The sequence below is a fragment of the Saimiri boliviensis genome, chromosome 2 (assembly GCF_048565385.1).
Source record: "Saimiri boliviensis isolate mSaiBol1 chromosome 2, mSaiBol1.pri, whole genome shotgun sequence".
Classification (NCBI taxonomy): Eukaryota; Metazoa; Chordata; class Mammalia; order Primates; family Cebidae; genus Saimiri; species Saimiri boliviensis.
In genome coordinates, this window is record NC_133450.1 from 60,138,474 (window position 1) to 60,156,399 (window position 17,926).

The 17,926-nt window shown below is 33.5% G+C and overlaps 1 protein-coding gene across 17 annotated transcripts in view; it reads left to right on the forward strand.

Annotated features, from left to right (window-relative positions):
* MIPOL1 (mirror-image polydactyly 1) overlaps nt 1-17,926 on the forward strand; it is a 377,605-nt gene that overhangs the window by 78,709 nt on the left and 280,970 nt on the right. For all 17 annotated transcript variants that reach the window (XM_074393412.1, XM_074393408.1, XM_074393411.1 and 14 more), the window contains one exon: nt 12,609-12,738. In XM_074393412.1, coding sequence (XP_074249513.1) covers nt 12,609-12,738 — 130 coding nt within the window. The remainder of the gene's footprint in view (nt 1-12,608; nt 12,739-17,926) is intronic.

A 17,926-nucleotide genomic window follows, 5' to 3' on the forward strand; every position in this document is an offset into this window, starting at 1 on the left:
GTAGCTAAGCAGATACTTCAAATATTTTATTTATTGGTATATATTTAAGGGTTCCCATTTGAACAGTTTGAATCATGCATGCATAACATTATTATAATGTCCTTAAGCAGAATATATATGTTTAAAAAGATCAAACCTTTTGACAATAAAAGAAATGCTTATAAAAACATCTAAACTAAACATTAGAAATAGCAAATAGGATAAAAAAAGTCTATACATTTTAAAAGTAAAATGTGAATTAAAATATGAGGTACCCTAAGGAAATAGTAGGCATTTTCTTAGAGTATATAAAATATAGAGATTTATATATAAAGATATTCATATAATATTAGTTGTGATAGCAAGAGAGTTAAAAACAGTCTAACCATAAGGAAATTATTAAATGTTATGATACATTTACAATTTGAGACATTTTGCAATAATTAAGAATATTTAAGGATATGAGAAAAACATAACAATTAGGTGAAAGAAATAGGGGAAACACTATGTTTATAATATGATTTTATAAAAAGAAAAAAATAGGTACATGTGTATTATATAAAATAAGTGGCAAATGGTGGTTTTTAAGTGAAACTATTAATTTTTTAGTGAACAGTTTCTACCTTTTTCCAATTTTCTATAATGAGCATAGATTTAGTATTAGAAAAAATAAACGTTGCTTTCAAAAGATGTGGTTTCTTTTTTAAGAAATTACTCGCACTCTAATTTTAAAATTTGAGATATAAAGACCATATGGTTTTACAAAAAACATATGATAAAACCATATGATGGCAGTGATCCAGTTGTACCTTTTTACCCATGCCACTTTTTCTTTGTATTTATTTTCATGTCTTTATGTTTATTATGTAACATATATGTTAGTTTATTTTGTCTTCTAAGGTGATTGTATGATTTATAAGAATCTAGTACAGACAAGACCACAGAAAACAAAAGATGTCCAGTTCTCTATAGGCAGTTTAGGGCAATTGGGAAGACCCAAATCTTTAGAGTCACAATGATCCAGGTTCAAATTACAGCTTGGGCACTTGATATTGATTCTTCACCTTTGAGCAAGTTGTTTGTCCTCTTTGGGTTTATCTTCTCCCATGTAAAATGTGAATATTAACCAATTTACCAGATTATTTTAAAGATAAGTGATAATATATAAAAGTACATGGTATATAACTAGTACTCAGTAAGTTGTAGGTCAAATTAATATTATTTTATTGCTTTTACATTTATGAAATTCTTAAACCTTTAATAGTGTAATTATTGCCAGAAGTTATAAAAAGACATTTTATAACTGTTTGGCTTTTAATTAAAAATTACTGGGTTACTGTTAATAGATTTTGAACGAGAACTAAACTGAAAAATGGACAAACAAAAGAAGAAACAAAGGATTGGATTATAAATAACATTGCAGTTGAGATACAGATCTGTCCTATCACTGATGTATTTTCTAAAATGTGAATTCAAAATAAAGTGGGTTGCAAAAGATTTGAGCTTTTATACAATGTGTATGTATGATAAATTTTCATGTAGACCATTACTTAGCTTCAAATCTTTTTCCTTTGTTTCTCCATTAGTTTTTTTAATAACATGAATCTGTTATTCTAATGTGATTTTATGAGAGTTTCAAAATCAGCTGTGTCCCCTATTATGTTAAAATCTCTGATGGTTGACCCTTTTTCCTTTCTTTTCTTTTTTTACATCACCATCATTATTGTCATTGTCATCATCATTGACACTGTTTATTAAGCACTTAAATGTTTCATAGGAACCATGCTTACTTCTTTACAAATCAAACAAGAAGTATTTATTGAGGGCTCATTATGTTCTAGGCTCTGTTTTGGACACTGAATATACATCAGCAAATAAGACAGATTTGGGATTTCAGGCATTTTTTTTATTGCCTGTTACCACTTCTCAATCGTAATACCGCATACATGTTGTAAGTAGTGGTTAAATGTGCAGACTTTGGATTCAGACCTTTGTTCTAATCTTTTTGCCACTTACCATGTGTAATGACAGCCTCAGTAAGCATTAATTAAAATCTGCTATAGGTTGCTTCAATGCTTAAGTGAGATAATGTTTATGAAGTGCTTAACCCATAGAAGAAACTCAATAAATAGTTATGATGATAAGATGATGATGTTGTCACCATCTTGTTTTCTCAAGACTTCTTCATCTAATAGAGGATATACCCAAAGTGTTCCTAGTCTTTGTGTCATTATGTAAATTACTATCCCATATTAATTATATAGATAAAATAGTTTACAGAGGATTTTTATTTATTATTTAATTGTATTCCCAGTTTTGAGTTTTTCTTAATTTTTAGATTTAACCTTATTTCGAAAGTGTGAAAATACTGAAAAAAATTTAAAACCTCTAGAAAAAAAGTTAAAATGTCTAACAAGTAGATCTTATTTAGTCTTAGGAAAAACTGAAATGACCACCTCACTCCCTATGCATTAGTGATTTACCTCATTGTAGCTATTTAAGACTTTTTACTGAGTTTTAGCTCATTAAATTATATATGTGGGTAATATTATTTGACATTTGTTATGTATGACCTTCAAATACTAGGGGATATTTTAGAGAAGCACAGAAGAAACATTGCATTTTTGTTCTTTAGGTATGTATCTCTTCTCACCTAAAAAAAATCATTAACACATAAGCATTTTAAAATTTGTTTTAGTTAAATTGAGTTTAACAATGAAAGATAGTATGCTGTGGCCTGATTTGCATCCATTAATTTGCTCTTATGTCAGTGATGATGTGTTTTTATGCCTTTTAAAATTAGCTTGTTCAATTAAACCTTTCATTTTTCCTCAACAGGAAAAATGGTGGGCATTGTCTAGTGTTTTTTTGTCTCTTTAATTTTTGTTATTCTGTTGTTTTATAGTATGCAGATGATGCTTACATTTCACTTAAAAGTATTTATTTAGATAGTGTTTTATATGCTATTTTGTGATATTTAAAATATTTATGTATCTTTAAAAGCCTTATTTTTCTATTTCTTAAAAGCTCACTTTAGAGCTTCTGCTTTATATGTTAGTTATTTTTCTTTCTTGCATGTCATCCATTAAAGATTAGCTGTGGAAGGTTGGAGCATGGAGAGATTATGAATGACAGAACAACTCCTGTAGAATAATAATCAGTTTTTGGTATTTAATGCTGTTTGACTTTTGCAGACACATTTCTTATTAACCTTTGGTACAAAGAGAAATCCAGGTTCCTGATATCTCATGGAGAAGATGAATTTGAGATCCTCTTCCAATTAAACTGAAATAAAGCCAATATTAGGTTTTAGCCAAAAGAACTCCTTAGTTCCTAAGTCTTGTGTTTATAAGTCTCTATCTATCTATCTATCTATCTATCTGTCTATCTGTCTATCTCCTATCTAGTCTATCTTACTGTATTTTAACATGTAATTCAATGGTTACATAATTTGCTTAGCTTATTGTACCAATGTTGCAAGCATTTAATTTGATTTTTCTCTTTAAACATAGATTTCTTTCTACATATGCAAATTTATACTGATACTTTAAGTAAAAATTACATTGTCAATATCTTTTTATTACAGAGAATGTTTATTTGCTTTTGGTAGGGAGGAGAGGAGTTTAATTTTCATTGTTGAAAGGATCAGTACATGGAATCCCTGAAACTTATGACAAGTTTTTCTATTCAGGTTAAATGTAAATGGTAAAAATATAGATTTGTAATCTACCAGTATAGCAAGTATATTAAGATACCCCAATGGACTAAAATGGGGAAAAATGTTTAACAGAAAATGTTTACATTATTCTCTTGTAAAAAGATTATCTGTTACTATATATCATATTTCAGATGATGTTGACCATCTAATGATTAAGAGAAACAAACATTAATTTTCTATACCAGAATAGAAAATGGCTAATTTTTATTTTTAGGAAATAATACTTACTGGAATCTTGTTTTTCTGTGTATATAATAGGCATCAATAAAATGTGATAGCTTTAACCTAATACTTGAATGCCTTAACAGTATTAAATTATAATACTACATTAAATTTATATCTATTTTTATTTTTTTAATTTGAAAAGAAAAAGGGTTTCATGAATATGACCATTAATTTCAGATAAGAGTATAAAGGCCCATCTCTGTAAAACACAGCAGGTAAAAGTATTGATAAGTAGACTATTGATTATATTACTATCTTTGGCTACAAAATTCTATGGATGTGAATCAGAATGAATTCTGACAAGTGACAGGTCAAATAATACTTGAAGAAAGAATATAACCAATTTTGTATCCTTCCTTCCTAGAAAAGTTTTTTTTTTTTTTTTTTTTTTCTGGAAAGACAATAAAATTTGAGTAGATGGAGGATCTATTATACATAAGAATAGGCAACAACTGGAAATATTTTATTGGGTTTAACATACAGTGGACTTTAGCATAATATCAAGCATTTGGAAATATATGTAGTTACGGTATTTAAAACATAAAAATAACAAAAATAAAACTTCAGAAATTTATCTAAAGACTTTTTCACATGTCTAATGATTCTGAAGAGGAAATAAGAAAAACTTTAGATAGGAGTTATATTTCAAAGAATTTTCATATTGGTATCTATTAAAATTTAATCTCTTTAGTAAATAAAAATCTTTTAAGTTATATTTCAAAAGGCATACAATTATCAGTACTGATTTTAATGCTTCAGGGATAAACTTTTCTCTTTCACATTGAAAAGGTAGCTTCAATATCACATATAATAAATCTTTGAATGTAACATAGAGCATATTTTCAGAAAACTTTATATAGTCTTCGAGTTTTCTGTGGTAAATACATGTGTATAGTAATCAAGGGTTTTTTTAAAAAATGCTTTTGATTCATTGTCTTGCTACTGAAACATACTGTTTTGCATAATTTTCAAATTAATCTTGAACAATTTCTGTACTGATACTGAGTTTATAAATTTACAACAACTTTACAGAGGAAAGTTTGACAACATCTGTTAGGAGTTTTGAAAGCTGACTTCTAATCTAGTCATCATACTTCTAGTAATTTTCTGAAGTAATTAGGTATGTATATACATAAAGATGTGTGTGCAAAAAGCAAATAGTCTGGTCTATGAAAGAAGTTCTGGAGTAATAAGTTGCATTCAGCATTGTTTTGCCAAAAACAAAAACGTTGAACTACTTACAGTACGTTTTAGTTAATTTTCTACTGGTGTGGGGTATCTACCATCTATTTTTAAATTTCCAATAACGAGTTTATGCAAAGAAGAAAAAATTACAATTATTAAGAAAATTAAAATATGCTGTGTTTGTAATCTAGACTCTATATGTGGTGGTTTCATAAATGCTAATTGTTCTCATATTTGCAAGGAATCAATTTGATATCATCATAATTCTTCTCCAAATGGTTATGCCTTATGTAATACTATTATAGTAGATATTCATAGAATCTGAGATTCTTTCATATGTAGTAAAGTCTGGTCTTTTTCAAAATTATCATCTATATTATATTTGTTGCTTAGAATTTTCCAACATTATCCAGTTATTATTTGATATGTTTAAAATCCTAAAGATTTCTTCTTCCTTCTTTTTAATTTAGCCTTTTATATTTACATAACTGTAAGATATTAACAGATGGATTTTTTTTCTGTGAAATATCTATCCTCCAAATTATGTTATTTAGAGAATCATGAGCCGTTGTTTAAACTAGAATGTTATCCAAGGTACTATCTCACTTGTACTGTATTTTAAAAGCAGTTCGAAAAGTGTGGAATATGGATTTGTCAATAGACTTGGGTCTACTAAGAAAATATGTACTCTGCCTTGACTCAATAAACTCATACTTAGTATGGTTCAGCTTCTTCATATTTACTCTTGCCCATATTAGAAAACAATTAGCTTACTAAACAAATTTGAGTATTTGGTTGTGGGGAGTATGGGTGATCCTCTCTGAATCTTTCTCATTTGACTAAGAATTATAGGATATTTGATAACCATGTTTAAAAATGGAGATATCCAAATATTATTGTAAACACCCAATGATTTGTTTTACCTACAATATAAGTATTTTACTTGGTTGGCTTACATAGTAGCTAATAATATTTGTTAATGTAATTTAACTGCTGTGAACCTTTACTGAACAAATATTGAAATTTATTCAAGTCAAAGAAAGAGAATCTCTAATGACTTTTGTTAAAGCTTCTATTTAATAGTTAAGGAGAAAAGTTTGTATGACATACGAGATGCAATTAACAGTAGATTTTACATTTAATAAAAAGAAAGAAGCATGCGTATTTGCTTTATTCATTCCATCATAATTTGCATTAGAGCTGTGGGTGTTTAATGAGCAAATTCCAACTAAAATGCTATATTGATTTTCTAGTGAACTTTGTAATAGTCATCTACCTTGGAAAAGCTCAGTGTTTACAATTAAATTTTCTTTACTAAAAATATTTGAGAGTTGCATATTGATTCTTCAAAAGTACTGAATTCCATAATCAGGTTTTTTATAACCAACAAATTTCACATCTAACCTAATAGATGTTATACATCATTCAATAATGTTAATTTTGGTTTTAGGGTTTTTTGTTTTATTTTTAATTGACTAATAATCATATATATTATTCCCTTAATTGATGTATGATTTGCAGATTTATGAGGTGCAATGTGATGTTTTAGTACATGTATATACATTGTCAAATGATCAAATCAGTATGATTAACATATTCACCTTCTCAAATACTTTGTTTCTCTGTGATGAGAACATTTAAAATCCATTCTTTTAGCTTTCTGAAATATACATTACTATTAATTATAAGTCATCTTGATGATGTATAATAGATCACCAGAACCTATTCCTCCTGTCTAACTCGAAAATTGTATTTTTTGACCAATATCTCGCCTTTCCTCATCCACCCCCACCCTAGCTACTGGTAGCTATTGTTCTACTGTCTACCTATGCGAGTTCCACTTTTTTAGATTCCATATATGTGAGACCATGAAGTATTTGTCTCTCTGTACTTGGCTTATTTCACTTAGCATAATGCCCTCTAGGTCTAGTCATGTTTTTGCAAATGACAGAATATCCCTTCTTTTTTCAGCTTTACCAGCTGAAAAAGTTGAATCTTAGCTTTTTAAATGCTCTTGTATACCATTGTACCATATTTTAAAAATTTATTTATTCATTGATTGGCCCATTGGTTGGCCCATTACTCACAATACTTGGCTATTGTGAGTAATGCTGCAATGAACATGGGAGTATAGGCATCTCTTTAACATACTTATTTCAACTCCTTTGGATATATACCTGGCAGTGGAACTGCTGGATCATATGGTAACTCTATATTACTGTTTTCCAAAATGACTGTACTAATTTACAGTACAACCAACAGTGCGGAACAGTTTGCTTTTCTCCACATCCACACCGACAGTTGTTATCTTTCATCTTTTTGATAATAGCAGATTTAACTGAGTTGAGGTGATATCTCATTGTGATTTTAGTTAAACTTTCTCTGGTGATGATTAGAGATGTTAAGCTTTCTTCATATAACTGTTAACTGTTTGTATGTCTTTTTTTGAGAAATGTTTATTAGGTTCTTTGCCCATTTTTATTTATTTTATTTTATTTTGAGACTGAGTCTTGCTCTGTTGCCCAGGCTGGAGTGCAGTGGCAACATCTTGGCTCACTGCAACTTCTGCCTTCTGGGTTCAAGTGATTCTCTTGCCTCAGCCTCCTGAGTAGCTGGGATTGCAGGTGCGCACCACCACACCTGGCTAATTTTCGTAATTTTAGTAGAGAAGAGGTTTTACCATGTTGACCAGGCTAGTCTCGAACTCCTGGCCTTAAGTGATCTGCCCACCTCAGCTTCCCAAAGTGCTTTGCCCATTTTTAAATAGGATTATTTGTTTTCATGTTATTGAATAGTTTGAGTTGCTTGTATATTTTTGATATTATTCTTTTAATTACTGTGTGATTTGCAGATATTTTCTCCTACACTGTAGGTTGTCTCTTACTGTTGTTTCCTTAACTGTGCAGAAGCTTTTTAGTTTGATGCAATCCTTTTAATCTTCTTTTACTTTCATTGCCTTTGCATTTATGGTCTTATTCAAGAAGTCTCTGTCTATATCACTGTTAAGGAAGTTTTCCCCCTGTGTTTTCTTCTAGTAGTTTTACAATTTTAGGTTTTGTGTTTATGTCTTTAGAGCGTTTTAAACTGATTCTTGAATAAGGTATGAGATGATGCCTATTTTCATTTTGCATGTGGATATCCAATTTTCCCTGCATGATTTATTGAAGAGATTGTACTTTCTCTATTGTGTGTTCTTGGCACCTTTGTTGAAAATCAGTTGACCATAAATGTGTGGGTTTATTTTTGGGTGGTCTATCCTGTTCCATTGGTCAGTGTGTCTGTTTTTATGACAATACCATGCTGGGTTTTTTATTTATTTATATTTTTTTTTGGAGACAGAGTCTTGCTCTGTCACTCAGGCTGGAGTACAGTGGCATGACCTCAGCCCACTGTAGCCTCTGCCTCCCAGGTTCAAGTGATTCTCCTGCCTCAGCTTCCTCAGTAGCTGGGATTACCAGTGTGGGCCACTATGCCTGACTAATTTTTGTATTTTTAGTAGGGATGGGGCTTCACCATGTTAACCAGGCTGGTCTTGAACTCCTGACCTCAGGTGATCCACCCACCTCGGCCTCCCAAAGTTCTGGGATTACAGGCATGAGCCACCACATTCAGCCACTATACTGTTTTGATTACTCTGGCTTTGCGATATATTTTAAATAGTAGTTGCTTAAGATTGCTGTGGCTGTTTGGGGTCTTTTGTGATTCCAAATGAATTTTAGGATTGTTTTTCTATTTCTGCGAATTACAGTAGAATTTTGGTAGGGATTGCATTGAATCTTTAAAGTAATAGCTTAATTTTGAAAAGCATTCTTATCATTTATAAATTCTGCAACCATATTTTATGTGTGTGTGCATGTGCGTTTTCTGGTATTTAAAATTTTAACCTTAGAATACTTAAATGGTAATATCATTTAAATGCATGTATACATCTTTGGATTTGAAGTCACATTTAAAAAAAATGTTTTCTGTTGATCACACAGAACCAAAGAAATCCTCTGTATAAAGCACTTACCTTTAAGCATAGAGGTGATAAGACTTATTATTAAAGCCCTTAATATGCTAGTCTTACGTCTTTCATAAGGTACTGTTGCATGTAAAGTGGTATACAATTTGCATTAAAAGTCATTATATAAAGATCTGGCCACAGTTTATAAAAATGAATACCAAAAAATGAATACCAAAAACTTTGGTATTCAAAGTTTAGTATTTTAACCTTTTAATATCTCAGAATATTTCAGGGTAATATGTTAATCTGTGCTTACATCACTAACCATCATTTTTGTTCATTCTATCTGGTCCACAAATTAGATGTATTTTATTAGACTGATATGCTGCCTACTGCACTAAGGAGGCAACTTAGAAGTGTATGATAAACTTTTTTTTTTTCAATTTCACTTTAGGTTCTGGGGTACATGTGCAGGTCATGCAGGGTTGTTGCATAGGTGTATACATAACCAGGTGGTTTGCTGCCTCTATTCCCCCTTTGACTATATCCTGCATTTCTCCCCATTTTATCCTTCAAAACATCTTAGAATACCAGACTTTTGTTTTTTTGAGACCTTATCTTGCTCTGTCTCCCAGACTGGAGTGCAGTGGCATGATCTCGGCTCATTGCAACCTCCTCCTTGGTTCAAGCAATTCCCCTGCCTCAGCCTCTTGAGTAGCTGAGATTATAGGCATGTGCTACCATGCCTGGCTAGTTTTTGTATTTTTAGAAGAGATGGGTTTTCATCATGTTGGCTAAGCTGGTCTCAAACTCCTAACCACAAGTGATCCCGCCTGCCTTGACCTCCCAAAGTACTGGGATTACAGGTGTAAGCCACTGTACCCAGCCATTGTTTTTGATAAACTATTATTAATTTAATCATGGTATGCAGCATACAATATAAAATGGGTTCTGAATAATTTTTCTTTCAGTCCCTTATATAATATTTGCCTGACAATGAAAAAGGCCAAAAACTGAAGAATTTTGACTTAGATTTTGAATATGTAAGTACTACAAATTAATCAAAACCACATTATTAATATGTCTAGGAATTAAGTCACATTGTGAATCTGTGGTTTGAGTATGGTTACTGTAGTGGTAGAGTAGAACTAACATTTGTTGATGATCCACTTTATTTTATTTATTTGGCCAAGAGCTTTCATATATTTTCTAATTTAATTTTTTATAACATCATGAGTATTGGCATTTTATTAATTTTATATACCTGAACTTCAACTAAAATAATTCAAGAAATTAACAAAACAAGGTTGCTAAACTTTAGTACCTTAGATCAGAATCAAAATTCATATTCTTCCATACATCATGTTGTTTTCCATACTGTGCAAGATACTTAATTTATACATGCTGGCAAATACTTTACCACTGTGTTGCTTTCTCTAAGATGTTATTATTGCCCTTCCTGGAAGGATATTCTATAGAATCAGAAGGGAAAAATAAAATTCATTTTTGTGTACTGTAGCCAACAGAAGTTTCTTTCAAAACAGCATGACGTGCCAAGCATGGTGCCTCATGCTTGTAATCCCAGCACTTTGGGAGGACAAGGCAGGCAGAACACCTGAGGTTAGCAGTTCAAGACCAGTTTCACCAACATGCCAAAACCCTATCTCTACTAAAAATACAAAAAATTAACTGGACATGGTGGCAGATGCCTGTAATCCCAGCTACTCGGGAGACTGAGGCAGGAGAATTGCTTAACTCGGGAGGCGGAAGTTGCAGTGAGCCGAGATTTCATCACTGCACTTCAGCCAGGGCAACAGAGTGACAAACAAACAAACAAAACCACAGCATGAAGAATTGATACAGTAGTCCCATCTTATCTGTGGTTTATTTTTCCATGGTTTCAGTTACTTATGGTCTGAAAATACTAAGGGAACCATTTCAGAAATAAACAGTTCCTAAGTTTTAAATTGCATATTGTTTTGAGTAGTGCTGTAATGAAATCTTATGCCATCTTGCCCAGGGTATGAACTGACTGGCTAGATAGATCCATGCTGAATATTCTACCACTACTTTTCCACTACTTACAATTTAAATAATACGATAATAATGATTTTTTAAAAAATTATTATTATGAGACAGGGTCTTGCTCTGTCATCCACACTGAATCACAATCCCAGCTTACTGCAGCCTCTACCTCCCAGACTCCAGCTGAGTTTCACCATGTTGGCCAGACTGGTCTAGAATTTCCCGGCTCAAGTGATCTGCCCATCTTGGCCTTCCAAAGTGCTGTGTTTACAGGTGTGAGCACCCAACCAGGGCTAATTTTTAATTTTTTTATAGAGACGAGGTCTCCCTATGTTGCTCAGCCTGGTCTCGAACTCCTGGGCTCAAGTGATTCACCTGCCTCGGCCTGCCAAAATGCTGGGGTTACAGCTATGAGCCACCATGCTGGGCCTAATAACTATCTTGATTAACTGTATATTAATCTGTAACAATCCTTGGACAGAGATCCAATGCTTTACAAACTAAAAGAGCATTTCAAATTTTTTCTGAAATTTTTTGTAGTTTTACAGTATAAATAAGGTATTTGAGGCCCTCTTTCTGTAACATTGCAGTAATATTTTTTAAATTATGTAAGATTTCAAACATATAAGCAGTAAAATTATGCTTAAGAAATAATTTCAGATAACATTAAAGCTCCTGATACAGTGCTGCAGAAATCTAGATGATGCCCTTTGTATTAAAATCTGTATCAACAGTGCCCCGTGCTCTGTGCAGATGTACACTACTATAACAGCAGAGCTTTGTCCTGTTTTATTCTTCTTTTACCCATTTTCTTTCCTCCCCTTCTAGCTTCCCACGAGGTAATTACCATTCTGAATTTGGTGTATATCCTTTCCATGCTCGTTGTATTATTTGTATGAATTGTGTCTATTCATAAATAGTTGTTTTACTTTGCAACTTGCTATTTTTGCCAACATTTTATATTTGAGATTTGTCCATCTGTCTATAGTCAAGTCATTTTAAATGCTGGGTAGTATTCCATTCTAAATATAATTTATTTATTTCTGTTAATGTTGATGGACATTTGGGTTATATCTAAGCTTTTGCTATTATAAGCAATGCTGCAGTATTTTTATACATGTTTACATTTACATATATGTGTGAATTTCTCTAGGCTACATACCAAAAAGGGAATTTGCTAGGCTAGGCCTGTCTTCAACTTCAATAAACATTGCCAAATTGCTCTTCAGATGGTTGTAGAAATATATCTGCCTATCTGGAACATGTATGAGAGTTTTCTTTATTTCGCAGGCTCACAACATTTGCTATTATTAGATCTGTAAATTTTTGCTCTTTTTAGGGGTTTGAGGTGGTATCCCAGTTTTGCAGTACTTATTATTAAAAATAATATTTCTGAATGGATTAATTGATACTAATTCAGTTTAATGAGCAGTCCTTAAAATAACAGTTGCTTGTGGCTTTTACTTTTGCTAAAGGTATATATTTCTCCTTTATTTTCTGTGATTGATTGTGTGTCATATATTTTGGTAGCTCTGGTTGAAGAAGTGTATTTTGCACAGAAGGAACGTGATGAAGCTGTTATGTCGAGACTGCAATTAGCCATTGAGGACAGAGATGAAGCAATTGCGCGAGCCAAGCATATGGAAATGTCTCTAAAAGTGTATGTACTGTACACATTTGAAACTATGATATTAGGAACATTTATAAAAGGCGTGCTTTATGTGGTAGTTACGTATTCAAAAATGTGACTCGTGTGTTACACTAGGAAATTGCATATCTCCATTCTTTTTCTAAAACATTTAGCATGCTAGTTTGCCTGTCAGGAACAACAGTCAATTTAGAAAAAGAAAGAAATGCACATCACTCTCAACAAAATTACTTTCTTTATTTCTTCATAGTTTGTTGTTCCTTCCTATGTGACTCCTTTTCTTATTATCTCCTCTTCTCCTCATTATCACTTTTTAAATTTATTTCAGCTATCTATGTCTTTGACTGCTCTTTGTTTAACATCGCTGTTTCTGTTGTGTACTACTTTTTACTTGCAGTTTTTTTAGCTTTGGTTTTTAAACTTTAGTGATACTTGGAGTAGGGTGGAGCCTAAGAATACACATTTTTTTTACAAGCAACCCAGGTGATTCTGATAGGTAAATGATGGACTACACTTAATGAAACAATGCTCTAGACATATGTACTTCTCAAATTTTAATGTGCAATCCAATCACTTGGGGGTTCTTGTCAGAATGCAGATTCTGGTTCATTAGGTTTGGGTTGGGACCAGAGATTCTGTCCTTATAACAATCTCCCAGATGTTACTCATGATGCTAGTCTAAGGAACAGGCTTTGGGTAGAAAGACCCTAGGCCTAGAACATCTAGAAATATGTTATCTGCACAGATAGATAGAATGCAGTAATCTAATATTTAATGATGATCAATCAGCATACTTACGGCATGTTTACTTTGTCCAGTGTTGTACTAGGCTCTTTGGAGGAACAGAGTAAAGTACTAATAAAAACATGGTTCACTGAGGAGACAAAAAGCCATAAATAATATGTGTTCAAGTTGTGATAAGGTAATATTTTTTTTTTTGTTTAGATTAATGACTTTGGGTTTTTTTTTTTTTTTTTTTTTTTTTTTTGGAAGATTGATAGGCTCATTATAGAACATCAAACTCACTGGAAAAACAAATAAAGAAACAAAAATTTCACCTAAATTCCACAATGCCTATTCCAGAATAACCATCTTTATCTATAGGGAAACATTATTTCAAACATTTTCTCTTATATACTTAAAAACTATTACCTAGAAGGATAGATGGCTTGCCATTGATTGGAGGTAGTCATAGAATTTATTGATTAAAAATCAAGTAATTCTCTACATGTTGTATCTGAGAGGCAGTGTAGTGTAGAGGTTAACCAGTCTATTCTTGAATATTGGGTTTGCTGCTTCCTTGCTGTATAGTCATGAACAAATTACCCGAAGTCTACAGGGCTCAGTTTTTTGACCTAGAAAATGTATATAATAGTACAGTTTATGAGGACTTATACAGGTTGTCCTGAGGACTAAATTACTTATTGACTATGTATGTGTGTGTGTGTGTGTGTGTGTGTGTGTGTGTGTATATATATATATATATATATATATATATATATATATATATAAAAATATATATATAAAATTAAAAGATGTATATGTACGTGTTGTTTGTTTGTTCAGTGACAGAGTCTTGCTATATCACACAGGCTGGAATGCAGTGGTATGATCAGAACTCATTGCAGACTTGAACTGGACTCAAGTGATCTTCCTACCTCAGCCTCCCAAGGAGTTATGGCTACAGGGACTATAGAAACATGCCACCATACTTGGCTAATTTTTAAGGTTTTTTGTAGAGATTGGGTCTTACTGTGTTGCTCAGACTGGGGTCAAACTGTAGGCCCCAAGTGATTCTTTTACCTTGGCCTCCCAAAGCCTTGAGATTACAGGCATGAGCCATTGCACCCAGCCAAATCACTAAATATTCAAAAGTATGTGGCTCATAGTGAGTGCTATGTAAGTGTTAACTTGAATTTAAGAGTAATAGTCTATTGAAGTGAAACTGAAGAAAATTTTGAACTTCATGAAGTATTTTCTCTCAATAGCTATATTAATTTTCTAAACACCCTTCTAATATTAAGAAATGAGACTGAAAAAAATTAAGGTGTTGGAGTCATCAACATTTTTTTCTTTTTCTTTTATTTAATATATATTTATTTTTAAAAATTGAACAGAACCACATTTTGCCATGTTACTCAGGCTGTTCTCCAACTCCTGGACTCAAGCAGTTTGCCCGCCCCAGCCTCCTAAAGTGTTAGGATTACAGGCATGAACCACTAGGCCTGGTCAAAATTTTCTCACTATTGTTTCAGTTAACGATATCATGTAACTCTCAGGTATAGATTGACCTTAAAAGAAGTTAAAGTAAAATTAATATAAGTAGAGAGTTTACTGGAGCCAAGCTTGAGGATTGCAGCCTGGGATCATAGATTAACATTGCTCTGAAATACACTTCTATTAGCAAGAGTTATAAATGGACTTTTGTTTATTTTTTCTTTTTTTAAGTTTTAAAGTTTTTTTTTTTTTTTTTTAAAGAGATGGAATCTTGATATGTTGCCCCAGCTGGTCCCAAACTCCTAAATGCCAGCAATCTGCCCACCTTAACCTTCCAAAACGTTGGAATTACAGGTGTTAGGCATGGCACCTGGCCAGGGGTGAATTTTTAAAAGCCAAAAAGAGAGAGAAGCAGTGGGCTGAAAGAAAGTTTGTCAGGAACTATAAGGGTGAATTTTTAAAAGCCAAAAAGAGAGATAGGCAGTGGGCTGAAAGAAAGTTTGTCAGGAACTATAATTTTATAATTAGTGATTGTCTATAATCTATAGGGTATGAGTCATAGTGTCTGGTATAGCATTATTAGGTTAATTTATAGCTACTTGTGGCAATAGCAGGCAGTTTAAATAGATGAATACAGGCTGGACATGATGGCTCACACTTGTAATCCCAGCACTTTGGGAGACCAACATAGGAGGTTTGCTTGAGTCCAGGAGTTTAAGACCATTGTGAGAAACATAGTGGGACCCCATTTCTACAAAAAATATATATATTTTTAAAAGTTAGCCTAGCCTGGTGATAAACTGCTGTAGTCTCCGCTACTTTATAGGCTAAGGTAGGAGGATCACTTAAACCCCAGAGATAGAGGCTGCAGTGAACCTATGATTGATTATGCCGTTGCACTCTAGCCTGGGTGACAGAGCAAGATCCTCTCTCAAGAAAAAAGAAATGTGATTACTAACTTATAGGGCGACAAATAGGACATGATTGCAGTCTTCATTTTCATTCTTTATGGGCTTGATAATTAAAAGGGCTTGCATTTCTCAGATTAAGGTTCTTTTCTCATATAAAAGAAAGAAATAAGCACATTAAAACTCCGCTTTTTTCATTATGAATTTCACATTAAAAAATCTGTAAAAGTTGTATTCATTTCTATAGCCATGTTAGTTTTTCTAGCTAAAGTGTGCCCTGTTGTTTAATCTTAACTTTGAAAGGATTGAATAATCATTGCTGGAACTTTCATCATAGATGGCATTTTTATCCCTGAGTTTTTTATTGTGGGGAATCCTTGGGTGCATCAGTGGAAACAAAAACACAAACTCAAAGTGCTTTTTTCTTTTCTTACTCAACACAACAATCAAAATGGAAGCCTCTTTTGATCAAACGTGTAGTTATTTCCCCCACACATCAAACAAGTAATCAGTTCTGCAGTGGACACCAGCTGAGTAACCTCCAATTAAATTCATACGCTATCTACCTGAAGAAAGCCTCAGATCCCATAGGTTGAGGGCTCAGTCTCACAAGACTGGCCCTGCTTCAGACAAAAATCTTAAGTCCAGGCCTCTGTAACTTCTGACTAACCAGCTTCAAGTTAGGGTTCATATAGTCCCCTTTTTGGGTCCTATTAATTTATTAGTGCACCTCACAGAACTCAGGGAAACTTACTTACATTTACTAGTTTATTATAAAGGTTATGACAAAGGATACAAATGAAGAGATGCATAGGGGAAGGTATAGGGGAAGTGATGCAGAGCTTCCATGCCCTACTTGGGTTCAGCACCCTCCAGGAACCTCCACATGTTCAGCTATCAGGATGCTTTAGGTACCCTCTTCTTTTGAGTGTTTTATGGAGGCTTCATTACATAGGCATGATTGATTAAACCATTGGCCATTGGTGATCAACTTAACTGTTAGGCCCCTCTGCAGAGGTTGGGGGTTGAAACTCAAAGTTGCCACCTTTTTTTTTTTTGAGACGGAGTTTCGCTCTTGTTACCCAGGCTGGAGTGCAATGGCGCGATCTCGGCTCACCGCAACCTCCGCCTCCTGGGTTCAGGCAATTCTCCTGCCTCAACCTCCTGAGTAGCTGGGATTACAGACACGCGCCACCATGCCCAGCTAATTTTTTTGTATTTTTAGTAGAGACGGGGTTTCACTATGTTGACCGGGATGGTCTCGATTTCCTGACCTCATGATCCACCCGCCTCGGCCTCCCAAAGTGCTGGGATTACAGGCTTGAGCCACCGCACCCGGCCAAGTTGCCACCTTTTAATCATGCAGCCTTCCTCATGACCAGCCCCCATCCAGAAGCTATCTAAGGGTTGTCAGCTATCAGGTAGTGATTAGCATACAAAAAAGACATCATTTTGGAGATTCCATGTATGTGAGGAAAGAGGTGGGGGAGTGGAATGATGATCAAATGTATATTTCACAATATCACAGTAGGTGACTGAATTTCACTTTCAAAGGGAGAGCACATAAATACCTTATTCTCTTATTTAACATGCTTCAGATTGGCTGTGTGTTATCATTGTATTCAAATTTTTAAGAATGTTATTGTATTCAAATTTTTAAGAATGTAATTCTTGGGTCAAGTATCTCTTTATTCTAAACATTATAAAAATGTTACTGTCATGTCTTCTGACATTGTTTGTCTGAAAAAAAGTCGAGATCAATCAGATTTCCCATCCCCTTATGTGTGTGGGGGTTTTGTTTGTTTGTTTTTTGAGATGCAGTCTGGCTCTGTCGCCCAAGCTGGAGTGCAGTGACATGATCTCAGCTTACAGGGTTCTGTAACCTCTGCCTCCTGGGTTCACCTCAGTCTCCTGAGTAACTGGGACTCCAGGTGAGTGCCACCATGCCTGACTAATTTCTGTATTTTTAGTAGAGGTGGGGTTTTACCATGTTGGCCAGGCTGGTCTCGAACTCCTGACCTCAAGTGATCCACCTGCTTCAGATTCCCAAAGTGCTGGATTACAGGCATGAGCCA